Source organism: Cryptosporidium andersoni, assembly GCF_001865355.1.
Source record: "Cryptosporidium andersoni isolate 30847 chromosome Unknown contig_1, whole genome shotgun sequence".
Classification (NCBI taxonomy): Eukaryota; Apicomplexa; class Conoidasida; order Eucoccidiorida; family Cryptosporidiidae; genus Cryptosporidium; species Cryptosporidium andersoni.
In genome coordinates, this window is record NW_027122907.1 from 123024 (window position 1) to 141147 (window position 18124).

General features: G+C 31.1%; 9 protein-coding genes across 9 annotated transcripts in view; 4 read left to right on the top strand and 5 right to left on the bottom strand.

The window, feature by feature from the left end:
• Positions 1 to 1160, top strand: part of cand_032100 (uncharacterized protein) — a gene marked incomplete at both ends in the record, with an annotated part of 1505 nt that extends 345 nt beyond the window's left edge. The window contains 2 exons of the mRNA XM_067213436.1: positions 71 to 1042; positions 1101 to 1160. Coding sequence (XP_067066687.1) covers positions 71 to 1042; positions 1101 to 1160 — 1032 coding nt within the window. The remainder of the gene's footprint in view (positions 1 to 70; positions 1043 to 1100) is intronic.
• A 189-nt stretch (positions 1161 to 1349) lies between these two features.
• On the bottom strand, positions 1350 to 3731 carry cand_032110 (uncharacterized protein; the record flags this gene model as incomplete). Its single annotated transcript, XM_067213437.1, has 1 exon — positions 1350 to 3731. One exon carries the CDS (start codon positions 3729 to 3731, stop codon positions 1350 to 1352), a length of 2382 nt encoding a protein of 793 aa, XP_067066688.1.
• Positions 3732 to 4403: 672 nt separating this feature from the next.
• Positions 4404 to 7421, top strand: cand_032120 (uncharacterized protein; the record flags this gene model as incomplete). Its single annotated transcript, XM_067213438.1, has 1 exon — positions 4404 to 7421. The coding sequence occupies one exon, from the start codon at positions 4404 to 4406 to the stop codon at positions 7419 to 7421; it is 3018 nt and encodes a 1005-aa protein (XP_067066689.1).
• Positions 7422 to 7669: 248 nt separating this feature from the next.
• cand_032130 (uncharacterized protein) lies at positions 7670 to 10066 on the top strand (the record flags this gene model as incomplete). Its single annotated transcript, XM_067213439.1, has 1 exon — positions 7670 to 10066. One exon carries the CDS (start codon positions 7670 to 7672, stop codon positions 10064 to 10066), a length of 2397 nt encoding a protein of 798 aa, XP_067066690.1.
• Positions 10067 to 10873: 807 nt separating this feature from the next.
• Positions 10874 to 11563, bottom strand: cand_032140 (uncharacterized protein; the record flags this gene model as incomplete). Its single annotated transcript, XM_067213440.1, has 1 exon — positions 10874 to 11563. The coding sequence occupies one exon, from the start codon at positions 11561 to 11563 to the stop codon at positions 10874 to 10876; it is 690 nt and encodes a 229-aa protein (XP_067066691.1).
• Positions 11564 to 12370: 807 nt separating this feature from the next.
• On the bottom strand, positions 12371 to 13954 carry cand_032150 (protein kinase domain-containing protein; the record flags this gene model as incomplete). Its single annotated transcript, XM_067213441.1, has 1 exon — positions 12371 to 13954. One exon carries the CDS (start codon positions 13952 to 13954, stop codon positions 12371 to 12373), a length of 1584 nt encoding a protein of 527 aa, XP_067066692.1.
• Positions 13955 to 14460: 506 nt separating this feature from the next.
• On the bottom strand, positions 14461 to 15456 carry cand_032160 (uncharacterized protein; the record flags this gene model as incomplete). The annotated part of the gene is made up of 1 exon (XM_067213442.1): positions 14461 to 15456. The coding sequence occupies one exon, from the start codon at positions 15454 to 15456 to the stop codon at positions 14461 to 14463; it is 996 nt and encodes a 331-aa protein (XP_067066693.1).
• A 461-nt stretch (positions 15457 to 15917) lies between these two features.
• cand_032170 (uncharacterized protein) lies at positions 15918 to 16670 on the top strand (the record flags this gene model as incomplete). Its single annotated transcript, XM_067213443.1, has 1 exon — positions 15918 to 16670. The coding sequence occupies one exon, from the start codon at positions 15918 to 15920 to the stop codon at positions 16668 to 16670; it is 753 nt and encodes a 250-aa protein (XP_067066694.1).
• A 126-nt stretch (positions 16671 to 16796) lies between these two features.
• Positions 16797 to 17630, bottom strand: cand_032180 (uncharacterized protein; the record flags this gene model as incomplete). Its single annotated transcript, XM_067213444.1, has 1 exon — positions 16797 to 17630. The coding sequence occupies one exon, from the start codon at positions 17628 to 17630 to the stop codon at positions 16797 to 16799; it is 834 nt and encodes a 277-aa protein (XP_067066695.1).
• Between the last annotated feature and the right edge of the window lie 494 nt (positions 17631 to 18124).

The following is an 18124-nucleotide window of genomic DNA, read 5'->3' on the forward strand; positions in this document are numbered from 1 at the left end:
TTTTTTTTTTTTTTTTTTTGGAGTATATTTGATATGAATGAATCTGTATACAAATTAACTCTTACTTTAGGTTCCATTTGATCTGGCCAAAATAGCAAAAAATATCGTTGAGCAACTTATAGAGGGGATTCCCCCACTTGAACCTATTGATTATATTTCAACCGAAACATTAGGATCAATTTATTCGCAAGAGTTAAAACAAAGTCATGGTGTAATATCAAAAAACTTAAAGACAATTTTAACAAGAGCAGCCTGCAGATTGCTTCTAGGAGCAGTTATACTTTCTTCATATGAACAAAATAATCTAAATATAACTGAAACTAAAATAACTCGAACATCTCCTTATTTGGATGATATAAATATTAAGCCAAAAACCACAATAAAACAAAATATCGTAAAATCTTTGACTACTTTTTGGAATTCTGTAAAAGGATTAGGCCCAAAATTTAAAAAACGTATTTTCAAACTCCTAAGATTTGAAACAGATGAAATGCCTGAAATAACAGAAGAAGTAATTACAAGATTTAAGAGTGAAATACAATCTTACAATACAAAAATATATAGTGATCCTCTTTGCTCAGATAGATTCAAGCTAGGAAGTGAAATATCTTTTGATAGTGTATTTAAATTATTTTTTGCAGAACAAGAACACAATGCACTTAATCTAGTTAGTGAATTGCAGAATTTTTTAGACTCAATACTTAACATAAACAATCGAAGAGAGGAAATTTTATTAGATGTTGACGGTTATAATCTCCCCCAATCTGAAGATATTCCAGATCATATGAAAAGTGAGGATGGTTTATCTACAATCTTGCAAATGAAAATACTAGATCAGATCCCATCATTGTGTTCTGATATGACTATACTGGTACTGCTTCCCAATACTCTCAAGTTTAAATCGTGTGTATACTTTCTCGAGATAATAATAAAATTTCTTAATGGATATTTTTATTTAAAACAAAGATGCAAGGAAGGTTCAATAGATAGAAAAAATGTCACTAAGCAAATCAGGTACAGATCAGCTCTCAGATTTACTCAGGTATGTTTAATTTTGATTACTCGGTAAAATACATTATACCAATTCTATTTCACTTTAGGGAATTTTAACTTACTATAATCAGAAACACATAAACTTTAGAGAGTCTATACAAAACTAGTAGGAGTTTAAGAACTAACCAATACTAGGGGGGGGAGGGATATTTTATAAATAGCTGTTAAAGACTAACTATATTAAGTTATCTGTTAAATGAGAAAATGAGCTTTATATTTGAGGAACTAAACAAGATATATCAAATATTTCCAAGCAGAGATATTAGTGGCATCAACTGCAAGTCTAGTTTGTACTATTATCCAAGGATTATTCTGGTCTTAGTATCGAGATCTTGTATATCTGATGCTTGTTTTTCACAAAACTTTGGTATTTCGCTTAATAAATTCATATGTTCCTTCCAATCTAATTCATACTTCTGCATCAATTCCTTAATATCACTGATATTCTTCATAATAGACGCTAATAGATCCTTATAGTGCTTTACATCATTATCTATAAAATCAAGAGTGTAAGGGGCTTGTCTCAGCACAGTTTCGCATAAATCCATAATATAATTACCTGTTGGGTTTGAGCATTCCATAATCTGAGAAAGTTTGTTTGAATAAGACTTCATATTTGAATCAAAGTTATCTGGAAGCTTCAATGTTTGTAAATCTCCCATTAAAGAACTAACCTTCTCTTCAACTTCTACTATTTTCACCTCAGCTGATAGTGACTCAGACTCCAGTTCATTCACAGAATTTTCAATGATAAATAGAGGTTCATATACATTGTTTTTAAGCTTTTTTTTTGTGGGTAGCATTCTTACCTTTAAATTCTTAATCCCCTTACATCTAGTTCTATTTCTAATTGATTCCTTTAAAGAGTGAATAGCCACATTTAAATCGCTAAATGATTCTTTAACCATCTCTAGAACTCTTATACTCTCCTCAGTATTAACTATTGTTTTCAACACACTTTTCATATGTATCTTAGTAGAATTCCCACTAATATTGAGATTTTCTATTTCCAGATAAATTAAAAGTGCACGACTATAGAGAAATTCTGGTACCAGAAATTCATTATATCCATGTTTAAGGATATCACTATATACCATATTCAAAAATTCCAATTGATCTAACTGATTTTGTAGTATTTTCGTACTTTTCTTAAAAGAAACATGTATACTCTCGAAGCTAGTAATTGCCATATAATAGTTTTTTATTGCTTCATCATAGACAAGTCTAATTGTATCAGATTCTAACTTGTAGAACTTGGGACGCTCTGAAATTTGTAAAGAGTGTAATTTATGACAGTTAGAACTTTGTTTAAAGGTATTATGTTGTTCAGTAGTGGATATTTCATGGAGTCCACATTCTCTAGATTTAAGTTCATCAATATTGTCTGATTTATCTTCTAAATAACTACTAGGATGTGTAATACATATATCAATTCCAAAAGATCTGAAAAAATCCTTCATGTTAAACGAACTTGGTATCTTAATATAACCCTTTTCATTTTGAGTTATTGGTTTAGTACAGATGTTACTTATAACTACATCAAATATAGTTACTAACTTTATGAGACCACTTTTTTTTCTTTGATATATACGATATTCCTTCTCATAGTTAATTAGATACTTTACAAAATGAGTCATTATGGATTCTAATCTTTCTTGTAGTAAACCAGAAATTCCTTCATACTTAGGATATTCAGGAATCAAATTCTTAAATAAATATGAAGTATATAGCTCATGAAGTGCTTTTGAAGTTAGAGGAGATGATAAGTAGTCAATATTTTCTCCGAAATATGAATGAAGTATCAGAAATACTTCTGGTTTTTGGTTATATATAGAGTTAATGTTTGAGTATATGTCACTTGTACTATTCAAATTTCTAGAAAGCAAATTATCGTCAGTCAGTTCTACAATTCTTATCTTGAACTTCTCCAAAAGTGGTAGGAGTACAAGATTACTAATATGATCTGATATGAACTGAGTCTTTTTCCAAACATCAGCTAGTATATCGTCTATGTACATTTTTACGTTTTCTGCAACTTCAAAATGGTCAGAATCCTGATTTCTCTGACCAGAACTACCAGTAATACTATCTATAATCATATGTTCTAGATTTTTAGCTAGAATATTGCACAATTTCACCTGTTGATTAACAACATTGTCTGGAGTATCATTTGTATTTGAAAATTTAATACAGTAGTTGATTTGCACTTTATTATAAAATACATATACCAACATTCCCTGAATTCTCTTAAATATCATAAATTCCATTGAATTAAGCATTTCATTAAAGTTTTTAGTCAGTAGTGGTAGTGTATTATAAAGGTTCATTATCTTGGGTAACTCATCAAATTCAACTTTGGACAATAGATTTTTAGTCGAACTTTCACAGATTAAATATATTTTATTCTCACTCTTCAGTAATACAGAATACTCATCCTTTGTCTTCTTTATTTCTTTATTAATTTTATTGATGGTATTTTGGTAGTCCATAAGAAATAAGTATCTTGAAAAAAAATCTGCAAACTTATTGACAGATGCCTTCTTAAATTTCCTAGTAGACCCCATGCATCCAGTTCCCCATGCAAAGCACTGATATATAAGAGTTGATATAAAGTAGAGAATTAAAAAAAATCTTTTTTTTCTAAAATTCCCGTCAGTACTTGAATAGTAATCTGACATAATTACACTATCAGTGAAACCAATTCAGAGATGACTTAGCTTCTCATAATAAAATCTGGAAATTCAGTTTTTTTTCTTCGGTTTCAGAAAGGTATTTATCCTCTAGAAAAGTCACCAGGTTACGGATTTTCTACTGCAACATAAAACAAAGTTAACTTGTAATATACAAGCGGCTAAATTTACCGCCAAATATAAAATGACTTTTTTTTATGCAATAGCTTAAAGTAGCACTAATGAGTAAAATTAAATAACAATAATATGTACTATTTCGAAATTTAAATGAATAACTAAAAATTAATAGTGATTTTGTCTATATAGCCTTTAATACTAAATTATGTTTTATAAAAAGAAGGAATATAAAGATAACACAGCAATATTATACCAAACTATAGCACTTTTGATAGTATATCAAATTTTAACATTTAGTAATGTAAATTAACAGGAGAATTTAGCATTTTATTTTTTATAACCAAGTAAAATTACTTTAAAAAAAAAATTCGGAAGTATCCCCCACAAGAGGCAAGTTATGCAGTTTGAAGGCACCTGGAAAGTATCTTAGCTCAAGAATTTGTAATAGAAACTTCTTTTTTGAAATTTATATTATTATGTTGATTTAATATTGAGTATAACCTATTTTACTTTTTTGTAAATGGGAAATTTAGTGAGCTTACAATGTGGGAATTTAAATATAAGGATAATCGATTTTTAAGGCTACAAGAAGAATTAGTAAACCCCACTAACATTAATAACAATTTTATGGATAGAAATACTTATAATAATAAGCAACATGTAAAGGCTTCTTATTCAAAGTATACAGGAGAACAAAATAATGGCAATATAGGCCCAGTATGGAGCTTTCAGGAGGCACGTGTACCACAAAACTATCACCACTTAAGAATGAAAGATAGACTATATAAAATAAGTAAGAATATCAGCTCTTCAGCATCTGATAATTCTTTAAATGTGATAGATAAGAGTAATAACGCAAATGTTCGGTATTCTAATACTGAAATACTAGAATATATACTATCATATATTGAATTGGGTGCAGAATATGACAAAGATATCTCAAAAAAACAAGAACTAGTTAAGAATAAGATAGCTGATCTATTTAATCAAAAAGGAAGATGTAGAGAGGTTTTGATAAACTCATTCCGTGGAGTTACAAGTCACTCAGGTCGAAGATTTGAATCTACCAGCAGACTGAAGAGATTGAAAGACTTTGTTAGTCTGATTGAAGAGCTACATAAGAACTATTGCAATCCAAATATAAGACATATTATCAATCCAACAAGACTTATTGGAAGTGAGAATTCACATAGAGATAATAACTCTTTTTTATACCCTGGAAGATGTTTGAATATGGACGATAATAAAGAGATCCCTCAATCTTGCAAAAAATTATCAGGATTGGACAAGTATAAAGCTGAGAAGTATGTATACTCTGAGATGAGTAGTATACATGAGAATAATAACAATACTAGTACTTTGACTAGAAAAATAAATGAACAATTGAGCTTTAAAAATTGGGAGTGTACTGGAATAGGAGTAACTCCGAGTGTCAAAGATATGTTTGAGTCTATTCAAACGAAGAGAAAGCTTCAAAGAGAGAGGTTAAAAAGCTTATCATGTCCTCCTCAAGTGGATAACAGTACTCATACTACGAGCAAAACTGGTAATTTGAGAATTTATAATGGTATGACAGATACTAAAAATAAGGATCTGGATAGTATTAATGACAAGCGAGGTGATATAGAAAGAATAAATGGATTAAAAGAACTATGTTTGAAACTAAAGGAAATAAGGGTGGGCAAGATAAATACGCAGTTGCTCAATGGAAATGATCAAGTACCTTCACTCTACCTTCGTAAAAACTTTAATAGAAATGAAGATAGTTCTAATTTGTTTGAGCCACTAAATAACAGTTCAAAAGAAAGTTTATTTCCTAGTAGCATGAGCCCAAATGAAATATTGGTTAAAGATAACTCTTTGGATACAATCAATAATAACCACTCACTTAGTGATAGTGGAGAAGTTAGCCAAAAAAGGAATTCGATGAAAAGGAGATGGGAGCTAGATACCCCCTTCCCTACTTATCGTAGAATTGAATATACAGATGATGACAATAAAATTGGTATTTCCGAATTTATACAGACATCCTCAATAATGACTGGGGATTGCAAAATAAATCACATAGATGCTGAAAATGATACTTCTCTTAATAAAAATAAAGATGTGGAATTTAAAGAAAATAAAACGGTATGCTCTAATAATTCTGTAGCCAAAGTGAATCCTGATATAAAGGGAGTCAATTTCTCTACTAATAGCTTGAATTATAAAGATAGCGTAGAAGCTGAAAAGGAGTATTCTATAACGAGGTCTGACTCAATTACAACTGATAAAGAAACTTCACTGAGAAGTTGTATGGGGGATTATAATGTGCTTTTATCTGAGAAACCAAATGTGAATAACAATATTAACATTTCTATATTAAACAAGTTAGATAATATGGGAGATTACAGTGAAAATAATGTAGATTTAACATGTAATTTGTTACCTGAACATCCTTATTTCCCTCCAGTTGAATTTTTCCTTAAACACCCTTTAGAAACTGAAGATCGACCTAATAGTACATTAAACAAGATGGAGAGTTGTATAGAACAGGAGAAACTGGATGTGGATATTCTGGATACAATGAGACTAGATGATCAAATTAAAACTTTAGAAAGCACACAAGAATCAAAGATAACAGACTTGGATTTGAAAAATAAACTGTCAGTAATTGAATACTTTCCTCTTGATAATTATGATATATCTGAAGCTATAGATTCTTATAATAACCTTTGGCACAAGATAAATGAAAGTTGTAATATCTCTGACAATACATATTTTAACATGGATGGCTTATGTACTGAAGATTTTTACAATAAGGGTTTAGATACAATTACCAATTGTCTCGAGAAATCTATTGATACATCTCCAGAATCCATAGAATTTATATGTAAATTAATATATAAGTATACTATAGGCAATTTAACTCATCTGGAAAGCCAAACAATTACAAAGTGTACAATGGAGAGTAGAATCATTGAACAAGTTCACAATACTCACTCAAACAACGTATATTTAGGTGATTTTAGTCAAGCGGATTTATTTCTTGAGTTTATTCACAATATTATCATGCAGGATAGCGAATACATAGATTTTAATTCATCAATAAATGGATTTCTGAATCCTCCAGATGATAATTTTATTCTTTTAGTTATGGATTTGATGCTTGAGATACTAGATACAAGTAGTACTAAACTAAAGAATCTCAATTCACAGAAACCTGTAGCAATTCACAAGCTAACAGAGGCTGTGATCAAGAAGTTGCAGGATTCATATGAACCATATCTTATTAAAAATGAGCCAAACAAGTGGGAACTAAAGCGTATTTTTCATGCACCGAACTATCCTAATATTTTAGAAAGTGAAAAGGACTTATTAACAATAGAACACTTATTTAGGTATCACTCATGCGAAGATAAGCTTGTTAAAAGCTTTGCGTATACAAGTAGAAATAGCTGGCTCCATATTGAGCAATACTATCAATCAATTCTAGATAAACTGACTATCGAATTAATAGATGAGCTCCTTGAAGGAGTACTTTTTGTTATTCGAAAGAAGGCTAGGAATCTTGCAGTATAAACAAGTACTTAGTAATTTTTTACTACTGAAAATGCCTCTAAATTACTTAAAAGTTATATATGGAATATATAATAAGTAGGATAAAGGATATATAATAGGTTAGACTTTTGAGTTATTTGTATTGGGACAAATATATTGCCATTTTTGGAAGTAACAAAGTAAATTTAGTATAATATAGCCTTAAGCTCCAGCGCTCTTCAGTACTTTCCCTGATATTATCGGGTTAAATATAGCTTTTAATTCTTGAAATGAGGTGCCAATTTTCTTCAGATATATTCCATGATTCAATCCTACCATGTTCCATGAGAATTATTAAGGAGATAAATAGTGGCCTTAAGAATAGGGTTATATATAGTGACGAGTCTAGGCTGTACAATATTATTGATAATGAAATGGAAACACTGGCTGAAAAATTACTGAGTTTACAAATAACACGTGAAATAGTAGTTCAAGCTTTCATACTAGCAGCAATAAGGGCTTTTAGTGACAACTCTGATGGATATGAAGATTTAGATAACGAAAGTAATATAGCTACAAAAAATGAAGTTTCAGACAGGATCCAACCAGATAACAACCAAGAAGTCTTTAATTTCAGCAATATAAAGCAACTAGCTAATAAATCTAAGCTAGATACTATCTTAGTTGCTTCAGATTCTCAAGAAAAAGTACTTATACTCTCTTGTTGTGGTCTTATCCTTGTATCAACTGGTTTTATGGATATTGCTTCGTGGCTGGATTTAGCATCTGACTTATCTAGTTTATTAGATAAGAGAGGATTGATTTCATTTATTAATTGGTTGTGTGATACAAAGCTAGACCTATTAAAGTGGTCGTTAAATAACCCTCATATACCATACAATTCAAAGAATTGCATCCAGCAAACTAATAATGAAAGAATTTCAGAAATGAGTGAAGAATTTCCCTTGCCTTCCAGTGCTACACTTTCTCCAGCAACAGCAGCTCAGAGGCAACTTTCACATGCTAAGTCTGTAGGCTTGCTTATTAGTTTGGGAAGGCGTTTATTATCCTATGGATGCTATGATACTTGCGGCAAGATTAGGAGTATTATCTTTACCTGTCTGCCTTGTAACCAGGCAGGTATATGTAGAAAAACATTGAGTATTAGACCATACAAAATCCCAAGTGGGGGAAGGCTGATGAAGAATTTAATGGAATATACTTTATGTTTTACTCCTCATAACACCTCTAGTACTTCCTTAACATCCAAAAATTTATCACCTGAGAAAGAAGATGGTGAAATGCCAATAGACAAGTATGATAATGGTACTCAGAGCAACTTAGAGACTTATTTTGATGACTATCAACATTTATTATATCCATGGACATCTCTGAAGGTATTCCAAGCTTTATTAAACTGTGACAAATTCTTGGAAACTCCATTTGAATACTTATCTTTGAACTCTGAAGATTTTACACTATTAAAAGATTTTGAAATTCTATTATCATATTTTGAAGATAATGCACCTGTGTATGTACCTGAATACAATGGAGATTTTGATACACACATGCTTAGATTACCTAAGATATCTAAAACTAATAGCTTACATTATGTTCAAGCAGTAATGGAATGTATCCCATCTTCTCTAGATTCTTGGAGCTTCAGATTTAATTTTGTATACCGTCTAGTGTTTTTATATTGTAATATAATGGCCCTTGAAAAGAGGGAATATCAGGTACTTTTTAAGATCACTAAAACATTTAATAACAGTTTTAAACTACTTGTACAACGCTTTGTAGGATATCTAGATCACATTACAAGGATGAATAAATTCTCTTCAACGATTTTTTTTCAGTACATGCTCCTTTATGAATTATTATGGGTTACATGGAAGATATCTAGCTGTACTGATATCAAGAGAACTATAAATACTGGAAATACGGGTATCTCTCCACAGGGTAAACCAAAGAAAAGAAAGGTTGAAATTGCCAATATTTTGCATGGGGATATTCCTAATAATGGTAAGAAAGTAACTAAGACTGTAGATTCAGATACATTCACTAGTTATATATCCTATATAACAAGCAAAGAAGATAAGAAATGCACTTTAATATCTAATTCGGTTGAAGAGACAACTTGTAGGGTGTCAGAATTGCGGAGAGGAAAAAGTTTTTCTAATCCTCATGAGTTAATAACTCCAAAATTTACTTCAGAGCGTGATTTACTATATTTGTCTTGTTTACCCTATTCAGATGAGGTATACGTTCAAATGTCTATCGAAAAGAGGCTAGAGATAAAGCTCAAAGACTATATTGAGAAGGTAAATATTGATAAAGACCCAATAAATGGAATTGAGGAGAGTGAGAAAAGTATTTATGAGACTTTCTTCAAATGGAGATACAATCGTCTAATTCAAAGGTGCAACCATAGTTTGTACAAAAACCTTGACTTATACAACTTAGCTATAAATGATCTAGATAAGATAACTGATAATTCAAGCATTACTAAAACTAGTAATGATGAAATAAAAAGAGATATAAAGATTAAAGAACTTGAACTTTTTGTTTTGCAATTATTTAGTGAGGAAGTACTAGCAAAAAGTAATACTATCAATAATATAAATGTTAACTGCTATAATGAAACTTCAGAGTCATCACATTTAGAAGACAGCAATCTAAAGCATTAAGAAAATCAAGGAGAGGGGATTAGCAAAGAGAAATTTAGATAATACTAATAATAAACAGGAGACATATGTAGTAGTATATTATATATTCGAACAATTATACTAAGAAATAGGAACTGGGGATCAATTATTATTTGGTAAGGGGAAAACTAAAGATTATGAATCAAAGGATGAGGTAGATGTATATGAGCAACATGAAGACTGGATAGTATGGCAAGGGGAATAGATGAAGAGTACTATTGCACTTTACTAATATTAATGTAACAGTACAATATTGACTTATCAAAATATTATATAGGAATGTCTAAACTTTACTATCTAGAAGTGTTGAAATTAATGACAAGACAGCCATAGCTTTTAAAAAGAAAATACAATAAATATAGGAAATAATAGGAGTCTTAACTCAATGATTCATAACTGGGAATTATGGACTATGTTAGTTTGAGCTAATAATATCATAATATCGAGTATGAGTACATTCTGCATAGAAGACTTTTCCTTCCTAAGTTTTCAATAGTAAAGTGAATTACTTAAGCTAGAACTTCAATGTACCAATGGATATTATTAGAGCTGGCCGAAATTAACAAAGTAATTTAGATGTTTAAGTTTATATGATACTGTTTAGGTAGCTATATCTGACTTGTTAGTTATTCACTTAGGATTTGTAATATTAGATATTCATTCAGGTATAGAAAGTAGTAAACTTAGCACTTTATACCTTATTCTTACATAATACATTTATTTTGATATATACTTGATGGTTTTACGATATATTAATCTACTTACTTCTTAGGAGTATTCATATATTGTTTATGTCCCTTTATATATTTGTTGATTACTTTCTATGGGTATAATAATTGATGAAGCATCACTCAACTTGTATGCCCTTCCTGAAAAAGGTGTACATACAGGCCTACTACTTGCCTGATAAACTCCTTGATCTATATAATCCCCAGTTCCACCATTATTATTATTTGAATTAGGAGTAGCTGCATTATTGCTCATTATATTTGGAGTAGTTTGAGGATTAGCCGAAAAATTGCTCCATGGTGCCAAAAATTGATATTGGTCATCAACCTCTTCTATAACCTGCAAATATTTAAAGATGTTGTAGCCTAAAAAAGAGGCTCCGAAAGATATCAATGGACTAGCAATATGAACAATACAACTTGATATTGAAGTAAAGCTTTTCGGGTCTTCTGCAACGGGAGCTTTCTTTATCCATTCAACCATAATTAGCAGTGTCATTACACCACGCACAAATGACACTGATACAAATATAAATAAAATACAAGGGGACTTTTCTGTATATACTACATAGCCTAAATATATAAATAACATGTCCATAAAGATGCTTTGGGCATCTGTTAATATTGCAACCCTCAGACATGTTATTGTACATTGTAGAGCTAAGACTATAGCTAGAAGTAGTCTCAACTTCAGTGTAAATGGGGTTTCTTCTGTACGAAAAGTAACACTTGTTATAGTATGAGGTAACATTTGATAGTTATTCTTTCCTCTTGTTATGTATTACCGGTGCTGGAAGTTGTAATTTGTTCGTTCCCTGTATTTTTCTGTACTTAGTAATTTTATTTTATATAATATTAACCAGAAGCAATGACTTCAGTAAATTTATACAAGGTAAATCTTGTAAGTTGGATTGCAAACTCAGAAATCTAATTGAAATAACCTTTGGAAGTTCGAATTTCATCAAATAGTCTTATGGCTACTTGTCTTAATAGCTCAAAATATAAACTAAAAATGCATTTAATTTGACCCTTCCATAAAAGTTTATTATAGTAAGACACAAATAGATGACTTTATGTAGTTTCTATTGAATGCACACTAACAAGAAGTGGAGAACAGATAATTTCAGGGGGTAGTGAGCGCCAATGTGAGATCTATTTGGGTGAAGCCAGTAAATGTCCCGGAATGTTTAGACATTAGAGGAAAAAACTACTACTTAGAAGTCTAATTTAAGACCTAGTTCATACGGAAGTGTACAAATGATGACTTATTATTCTGTTTTTGAGATGGTAGATAGGACTTACATAGTTGCCAGTCAATATATTTCAAGGTAGTATGACAAATCATGGAGCAGCCACTGAAAGAGGATCACCACATCAGGGTATATTGATGTCTACATTCACCCCAAAAAAGTTATAAATGTAGTTGGAGCATAGAATATTCAAAGTAAATGAATACTTATTTATATAATATTATTAACTCTAGATATTTAGATACTTCGTGTCTGTTAATATAGTGCTTATGCTGATGTACTCCATTAATTCGGGACTTTCTATTGATTTAGTATTTCCTACTTCTGGAATTAAATCTCTCTACCCACATTGATAAACGTCGTTCTGATTGAATGATCAGATTTTCAGTTCTATTATTTTCTGAGTTATAGGAATATTTGGTTTTAGGAAGCAATCCATGTATTGGAGAACTTTCAGGATATTTCAAATTATCACTTATATCAGTATTAAAACTTAAGTAGTTCTTTAAATATCTACTATTGTATCTACAAGGCAAGGTTTTTGGAGATTCTTCAAATTTAGAACTGATCGTACGTTGAGGAGTGGTAATATTATTTGAAGTGAAGTATTGGGATGTGCTCGGGCGAGAAGATATCTTCACATTTAAGTTGCTGAAATCACTGGAATTTTCTGTTTTAATATTCTTGATACCAACTGAAGTTGATATCTTGTACGAAGTTTGATTCACAGTAGGATAATAGTTATCTTTTGAACTATCATGGTCACTTTTACTTGAATCTCTAGAGGTATCAAGAGTCGAGTTTTCTGACTCTGTACAATCATTCTTAAATAGTACATAAGATTCAAGAAAGTGACTGTATTCAACAACTCTATAATATTCATGTAAAAGAAATAAATATTCCCATTTATAATAAAACTCTGATCTCTTTTTTTGAATATAGGGATGATTAAGTAGTTGTAAAGCTGATGGTCGCTTTGCGGGATCTCTTTCAAACATTAAACTTAGCACATTTTCAATTTCTCCAGAATAGTAATTTGGTAAGGTTGGAGTGGGTCCATAGCTAACATATTCCCTTAGTTCCTCATAGCTTTTTGCGTAGAATGGAGGTTCTCCTGTCATCATTTCATACATACAACATCCTAAAGACCAAATATCACTTTTTTCATTATATTCTCCTTTACTCAAAACTTCTGGAGACATATAATATGGTGTGCCAACATGAGTTGTAGCAAATTGTTGTGTAGTTAGACACTTCGCTAGTCCAAAATCTCCCAATTTAACTATAGCATTAAATGAATGAAGTCCAAAATCCATAGCATGGTTTTTTCTCAATTTATCTTCATAATCTCTCGCAGCTTCTATACTGTGAATTTCGTCTGGTATTATCAGAAATATATTTTGAGGTTTTATATCACGGTGTAGAACTTTTGTATTTCTTGTATGGCAGTAGTTCAAGGCATCTAATAACTGAACAAATATTGAGATAAGATCATCTTCACTCAAGTACACTTCAGGTAGTTTCGTTCGTGCATCACTCAATTTTCTTCTAGAACTCTTTTTTAAAAAGGTTCCCAAATCACCTTGATCGCAGTGTTCCATTATGATGTAGATATATTGTTTATGTCTGTCTACTATTCTATCAATATACTTGGTAATGTTCCTATGGTTTAATTTCCTCAAAACGTTGACCTCGGTCACAATCTGAGTTTTTTCTAATTGAGACATGTTTCCATAGCACATCTTCTTCCAGACATAGACCTTACCATCACTCTTACGTCTAATTCTATGAACAGTACCAAAACACCCTCGACCTATCTCTTCTATCTCCTCAAAATCATCTTGATTAAGTACGGAATTATACCTGAGGTGAGAATGGTCTCTCCCACGCATTACAACAAACTCAAGTTACCCCTATAATATTTAATTGTTACTTTCTCTTTATAGTTACTTATCAAAAGCAATTTACTTAATAACTTCTTGCACCTCAAGGAGAAACCATGTAGCAGATCTTTCAAAGGAATTACGTGTTATGATCTCATGCCCCACACAAATGACGTAAGCCATGTCCATTATACCGCGCTCATATGACTCTATGCTTACGAATCTTTCAATTTCATTAAGTAAACTTTTAGAAATGTTCAAATAGACAAATTTATCAATATAAGATATTTAGAACTGCCTAAATAGGCTTTTAAACAAAGCTATTCGACTCAATGAATGAAATCTAACTTGCAGCTTACTCTGATTTTAGCTGTCTTAAGCACAGTTCAAATACAAATAGTAAATACTCTATTACTTCTGAAGAATCGAAGTATCTCTTTGTAAAATGTTCTACTTATTAGATACCTTGGTGACACATACTAAACGAGACTTATACTTTCAATTAGAAAGCTACATTATTCTATGCGATGAATTTTTATATCATATAAACTTAGTAATGTGTCCCCATTCATCTGGTTAATCTCTAACAAAGCCTTCTGCAATAACTTAGAAGACAAGTATAAGGGTCTAACTGAAGATGATTCTGACTCAGTAGTTACTTCCCTGGAAATATTAATATTGTACTTTATGATATAATGAGTTATATAAATAGCCTTTAATATTGGGAAACAAAGATCACCATCATACTCAGGCAAAAAGGAAGTAAATAAAGCTGCAAATAAATCTCCCATTCCATAAAATATTTTTGAATGAACAATTTGCTTATACCGTATGGTAACAACATTAACTTTACAATTTTCAAGATCGAGCTTTACATTTGGAAAACAAGTAGCTATAGCATTAGAATTGTAGGTTGCTAAAAGTGTAAATAAGTGATCAAAATCATCTATAAGATTTAGAGATGTAACTATAATATTTTTTAAACCAGTTTCTAGTAATAATTTACAGTATTCGATGGATTGCGTTAGTGAAATTCCTCCATAAATATTTTCATAAGTTTCTCTATTAAAAATCTCAAGTTGATTAAGTTCGGATAGTTTCTGTTCTCCAGTTACACCCATATTTGTTTTTAAATATGGGAGTATATTCGCATTTTTTTTTAGTTTCCTTGCTAACTGTATAAATTCAAATTGGTTTGGGGTTAGTATATCCACTGTGTGCAATATTTCTAAATATACTTCAACTAATTCTTTACTAACGTAAAAAGTTCCATGGTCACCTAGGACTGGATCACAAATCCAGAAAGGGTTTCTGGTTATGCGATTATCTTTGATATTAGTTACAAACTTGTGTATTTCATTAAGAGTTAAAGGATCAGCAATGTAACCACTTAAAATTATGTCATATGGTCTAAGACTTACTGAGATATCTAATAAATTCATTTTGTTATCTATGTACTTTTGAAGGGGTTTGTATACAAGTTCATATACTCCTTGAAGCAAAGTTTTCATTTCAGATTGTTTCAGCTCTACACCCTCATGTAAACTTCCTCAAACATATTGAACTGTTGAAATCCAATCAAATGACAATCCTTCAGTTGCTTCAAAGACACAAAATGTCATTTTACCACCTGTAAACCCTAATATAACGTGTGACTGAATACAAAGAACTCGTTTATTTAATTGCAAGTTCAACTGAATAAAGTCATTCATATGCATATATGTCTTATATAAAGTAGAAGATATTCACTTGAAAGGTAAGTTTACTGAAATACAAGGTAATAATATGCATTTTCTTGCAATAGATCCGCTATACCCGATACTCCAAAGAGTGAATCTCAGCGCCGAAACACAGGTCAATGACTATACTATCTTTAATTTATTTTTCCTTTGGAAAGTCTCTCATCTACTTTCCAGAAATTAGCAGTTTTAAGGTGTCGTGAAGGTATTCTGAGATTACTTTATTAAATTTAATGACTGAAGAAAGGACTAATCGGAAAGGTAACTTGAATTACTCCTTGGACGAATTGATTCAGCTAGAAGCTCCTAGGAAACAAAAGCAAGTACCATTTAAAAGAAATAGAAACTCAAGTAATCAAGGTAGAAAAGTTTCTCATAATAATTTTAGAGGTAAGCGGTGGAATTTGAAGAGAAATAAGATGTCCTATAACAATGGTATTAGGAGTATGAGAAGATACTACTTTAGAGAAGTTCCCAATGATAATTACCAAAAAGAAAGTACTAAAGAAGTACAAAATAAAGGTGTAGATTTAAATTTTCAGGAATTAGATTGCTTTGAAGTACATAAAATGAACTATAGTGTAAAATCTGAAAACTTGAATAAACTATTTGAATCTGTAGCTATGATCCATAACAATGACGAGTCTTCGTTACAAATAACAAAGAACTCACATGTTATCATTAGTGTACACGAAGTAACTGGAGTACTTCAACTAGACTCACACAATGATAGGTCTGAAAGCATGTTAAACCTTTGGAATTTGTTTTTAAAGCCTTTAGGCCTTATTGTGGAGCTTGACGATAATGGGAGCTGGTCACTTACTGATGGAAGTTGCTACTTCGAGAAATTCAAAGATGGAATGATTGTAAGGGGTTCTGGATCAAGAGATATTTCCAGGGGTGTAAGAGCATCAATCCTTGAACAACACATTAAGCAACTACTCGTATGCCATGGTAGAGCAGTTGGTGATACTGTACTGACATGATTTTATGCAATTTTCCTACTCCACATCGGAAAACAAAGTTTTTTCAATAGTTTAATAATAGTTTAATCAAGCTAAAGATATTTTTTTTGACTATAATAGTAGAATAGTCCTTATAATATGGTTTAATTATTTCTTTGACAAATCATTAATAAGACGAACCAAAGCTTTTTGCTTAGCAACAAGGGCTGCATGTCTCTGCTCTGCCATTGCAAGGTCTGACTGTAAAAATTTCATTTCTATGCTATCTGCAGTATCTTCAATTCCACTTTTTAGGATTTGTGCAGATAAATGTTGAATGTCATTGATAATCTTAGCTCTATGCTGCAAAGTTTCTTTAGCTAGTGACTCAGTCTCCAATAACTCTTTATTTGCTCCCTTTAATGTTTTTGTATCAATTCTTCTGATTCGCTTGAGTTCTGATTTGAATGCCTTCATTTCAGGCTTCGTAAGATTGAGTTTACCAACACATGTGTTACAAGGTGATGAAGATGTTACTGATTCTTGTTTGATTGCTACTGCGGGAGGCTCTAAGAACACTACCGGAGCTTCCATATTCCTGAATGCTGATGATAAGGACATTTTAGCTATGACATCAGATAAGCTATCGATAACCCCAAGTGTATTTTCAGCAAATATATTTTTTGGGTGACGTCTCAGCTCTGCATAATTCTGAATATTTAGCCAGTCTTGCTCCACACTTGTTAAATTTCCATTTAGATGAACGAGCTCTTCCATCAAATCCTCAGACTGTGAAATTAGTTGTTTTTGCAATTCAAAGTCTGGGCTATATAGCTTTTTCGGAGCTACTATAGAGGGATAAAATGCCTTTAAATAAGTCGAGAAAAATTTACCAACATCATGTATCAAGCCAGCTTCACATGGTATTGGTATCTTGAAGGTAAATAAAAGCAAAAATGATATAGGAAGGACTGAGATATTCATATTTAGCTTTGTTTGCATTTATAAACGTGAAATTGTGTACAAAATTACTGATAAATATCCTCCTATACCGGCTTGCATACAGTGCATGCATGCAGAAGTCTGAGGCGCTAATATACCTTTATTTACTACTAGCTGCCACTCTTCGAAAAACTTAATTACTCTCATTGTAAATTCCATTGATTTTTTAGAAAATAAAATCTAATTGAATATTATAAAATTATTGGATATATTAATGACTCATTTATTGATTTTTTTTTAAAAGGGTTTCATTTAATCATATTCATGAATAACAACTGAATGAGACAAACAGTGAGAGTACCACATATTAACTAGAAATAATCACTTATATATTTTAATTATAGTATATTTTTCGGTATTGTACTGAAATCAAGACGAATTGGTTGAATACTATTTTACTTGGAACTTTTTTATATTAGGGAATGTTACATATTGAAGTTGCTAAATTAGAACTTGAGGAAGTTTGTGAATTCATTAAAACTTGCTTCCATATT